We start from the raw sequence: 3,715 nt of genomic DNA, 5'->3' as shown, positions 1-3,715 counted from the left end.
ACAGGAGAGATGCACAATATATTTATATTTGTTCATGAAAAGTCTAAATAGCCTTGCACTATTTCTCATCATCCCAACATTAGATTTCAAGTGTCTTCTCCAGATGATTCTTCTCTTCATATAGAACGCCGCTTGACTTCTCTGTCCCACTGTTTTTAACCGTTAAACGTGCATCCGGTGTTTATGATTGGTCGACTCAAATTTCTTAGGATTTCATTCGAACCATTAAGATATATAGAGCCAAGTCTAAAATCATCATGGTTACATTTGAAATCGAGAGAATCCATTATTCATTCACTTAATGATCAATCGATAAACACATACACTCATACAGTACTGATACACCGCAAAATACAAGGATTACGTTGACGACACGTACAGATAAAAAACCATACAAACCACACATGAACACAAGGAGAAACGAAACGAAACGACACGATACTGCATCATATCCATCTCAGCTCGCTCACGCGTACGTACACTACACATATATACTCGGCACGTTGCCCTTCTCCTCCTATCTCCGATGGACGTAGCTCCTCTCATATAAAGTCGAAGAGACGTGAATCCCTAACAGGTGAAGCTTACCGTCATGAATCCACACGTCGGTAGCACACCTCTTTCTGACGTACGCCCGAGGAGCCTCACCCAACTCCAATAATCCATCACTTGTACGGGACTGCGATCCTGTCCGGCCCCGATTTCATGTCCTCCCAGAGCAGATCCGACAGCGCCATCATCGTCTTCCCCACCTTCCCTGCATCAACATCACATCAATGGCATCAAAGAATAATCGATCGAATCAATGGTGGTCATCAGGTTGTCCATGGATGTGTGTAATGTGTCATATATACCGTCGCCGATGAGCTGGTCGTCCCACTCGACGATGGGCAGGACGGGGAGGCCGCTGCCGACGAACGCCATCTCGGCGGAGCAGCGCTTGGCCTCGTCGGCGGCGATGTGGCGGGTGGTGACGGCCTTGAGGAGGCCGGACTCCACCAGCCTCGGCGCCAGCGCGAGCAGCCGCTTGGCGGTGCACCCGGCGAGGATCTTGTCGAACGCCGGGAGCACCAGCTCGCCGGCGGCCGTGACGAACGCCACGTTCACCATGGGCCCCTCGGCGACGTTGCCCTCGCCGTCCACCCACACCGACGCGAACGCGCCGCGGTCCTCGGCGTCCATGATGGACAGCACGTTGGGGAGGTAGTTGACGTTCTTCATGGTGGCGAACAGCGGCGGCTTCATGGGCACCGACGTGGTCACCGCGCGCACGCCGTGGCGGCACTGGGAGTAGTCGGTCGGGATGACGACGGCGTAGAACGCCGGCCCGGCGCAGCCGGCGGAGGACAGGAGGAAGTCGCCGCCGCCGGCGCTGAGCCAGTAGCGGATGGACCCCCTCCGGCAGTTGGACGCCGCCGTCATCTGGACGAGGATGCTGCGGAGCGTGTCGCGCGGGAACGGGGTGCCGATGCGGGCCTTGGCGGCGGAGCGGAGGAAGCGGTCGAGGTGCGGGTCGAGCTCGTAGAGGTGGCCGTCGAGGATCATGGCGGTGTCGAACACGCCGTGGCCGCGGTGGACCATGTGGTCGTCGAGCGGGACGGACATCATCGCCGGGTCCAGGATGATGCCGCCGAGCACGCTCGAGTACATCGCCGGGAACGGCGCCGCCGTCGACTTCCATTTCTCCTGCAGCTTCTGGACGATCTGCACGAGTGAGGGAGAGACAATTGAATTGAAGGTTTTTGGATATCCTTTGGTACTGTAAAATCCATACAAAATTTTCTGTTTGAAAGATCAAACTCAAAAGTTCAAAGGTTTCAGCTGAGCAGATAAATTCATCAATAATTGATGGGCCGAGTTGAACCATTGGGTGTATGGGCCTCAATCGTTTTCTCCGATGCCGCTAAACGAAGGCCCTACTTATATTTTCTTTTTGAGAAATCATTATGTGGAAAAGTTATTTGTTCTTTCATTGAGTTTTTTAAAAATATTATCATTCGTCCATTTTCCAATAATTATATATTTGTACGGCATAACTTATACATCACACTAAAAAAAAATTAACTAAAAAACTATTAGGTGAGGCACCTGGTAACTTTAACTATAAAACTAGTGGTAGTACAGTACTAAGTAGTGTTCCTGCATGCATCAGGATTAATTTGTAGGATAGTGTTTGTCTACTCATCCCGCAATGATAGAGGAACAGAAAGCAACAAACCAAAAAAAAATGAATCCTCCAGACAAACTACACGTCAGTTCTCACTAAAAACCACTATAATTTGGTGCCCATTTCGTCCTTTTGTTCATCAGATTTTACTCCAATTGCGTATCAGACATCATCTCCGGCACACCAACCGGCCGGCGGTGTCCCGTTGTCAGTATGTGGGCTGTGACGAACAGGGGAGGATCGATGTGCCAAAGGCCAAAGCGTTGTAGTTGCCCAACGCTCAAATTCCCAAATTAATTAAAGATATATATCCAGGCACGAAATGCATGCATTGAAAAAAATCTTAAATCTCCCCTGAAAAATATGCGATTATATAATGTCCTCTCACTAATTCGATCTCCTAGATCTTTTTGGTCATCGGCTAGGAGGAATAAATTGAGGAGGAGATGATGAATGGAACTCACCTCTGCTCCAGATTCGTACACGGGAACCTCATCCTCGCCTGAAAAAGGAACAAGAACACAGGTGAACACGTACGAACACACAATCCATGCATGGCACATAGATGACCTGCAGCTAATCTAGCTAGCTCAACGGCAAGCAAAGCATCTCTCTTCTCTTTCTCACCTTGAACGTAGGAGCCCATGGCACGATCAGGGAAGAAGCTACACAGGCGATCGAGTACTTGGGGTGTGTCTTTGATTGCCGGGGGAGGAGAGGTGGGTGGGACTCATGCGGCTGCTTCGCCTTGGTGTTTATAGTGTAAGAGAGACCTTGCTACGCGTGCGTACTCCCTTCGTTCTAAAATAACTCAATCTAAATAAGAATATGACCCATTACAATGAACCTGGATAGAAAAGACGGGAGTACGCGCTCTCTCTCCCGTTGCAACGTGACGCGCGCGGTGGTACCATGGTAGACGGTGACAAGGAAAGGGGGAAAGCGAGGAGGAGGAGCGGGACAATTTTTAGCCGGCCCGGCCGGGCGGCGGACGGCCGGCACCCCGCGCGCGCTGCAGTGAGCCGTCCTGGGTCACACTGGGTTTGCCGTTTGCTGTGGACAGGATGAGGAGGATGGGAAACCGACTTGTCAGCGGCGCAGCCAGCAACGCGTGGCCAGCCCTATCTATCCCGGCCCCCATCTGACCATGAGATTTCCTTGTCTGCACTACAGGGTGGACTCAAATTAAAGGACTCTCTTTGCGTTTTGAAATATAAATATTTCTAGAATTTAAGTTTTAGACACAATTATAGATATTCTTTTAGACATGGTTATGATGCATGGGAACCCAAGCATTTTCAAGTCAACTTTACTCTCTCGTTTTCCATACGCACTGTTTGAAATGCTAAACGGTGTGTTCAAAAAAAAATTCTATGTAAAAGTTGCTAAACAAAAATCATATTAAGCTATTTTAAAGTTTTTTTAGATAATACTTAATTAATTAGATGCTAATGAAAAATTTCTTTTTTCGTGCACAGGGGATAGGTTCCCAACCTCTTCTCCCGAACACAGCGTAACATGCCATCAAAATTCAATCTAATTTTTTTT

At 49.1% G+C, this 3,715-nt stretch overlaps 1 protein-coding gene across 1 annotated transcript; it reads right to left on the bottom strand.

Annotated features, from left to right (window-relative positions):
- Positions 1-261: 261 nt before the first annotated feature.
- LOC4326358 (D-amino-acid transaminase, chloroplastic) lies at positions 262-3,250 on the bottom strand. The gene is made up of 4 exons (XM_015766465.2): positions 2,795-3,250; positions 2,632-2,669; positions 855-1,704; positions 262-757 (listed from the first exon to the last, which is right to left on the bottom strand). Exons 1-4 carry the CDS (start codon positions 2,811-2,813, stop codon positions 666-668), a joined length of 999 nt encoding a protein of 332 aa, XP_015621951.1. The 5' UTR covers positions 2,814-3,250; the 3' UTR covers positions 262-665.
- Between the last annotated feature and the right edge of the window lie 465 nt (positions 3,251-3,715).

This window comes from Oryza sativa, chromosome 1, assembly GCF_034140825.1.
Source record: "Oryza sativa Japonica Group chromosome 1, ASM3414082v1".
In the NCBI taxonomy this organism is placed as follows: Eukaryota; Viridiplantae; Streptophyta; class Magnoliopsida; order Poales; family Poaceae; genus Oryza; species Oryza sativa.
Note: the sequence above shows the minus strand (reverse complement) of the source record. Positions and strands in the feature narration are given on the sequence as shown.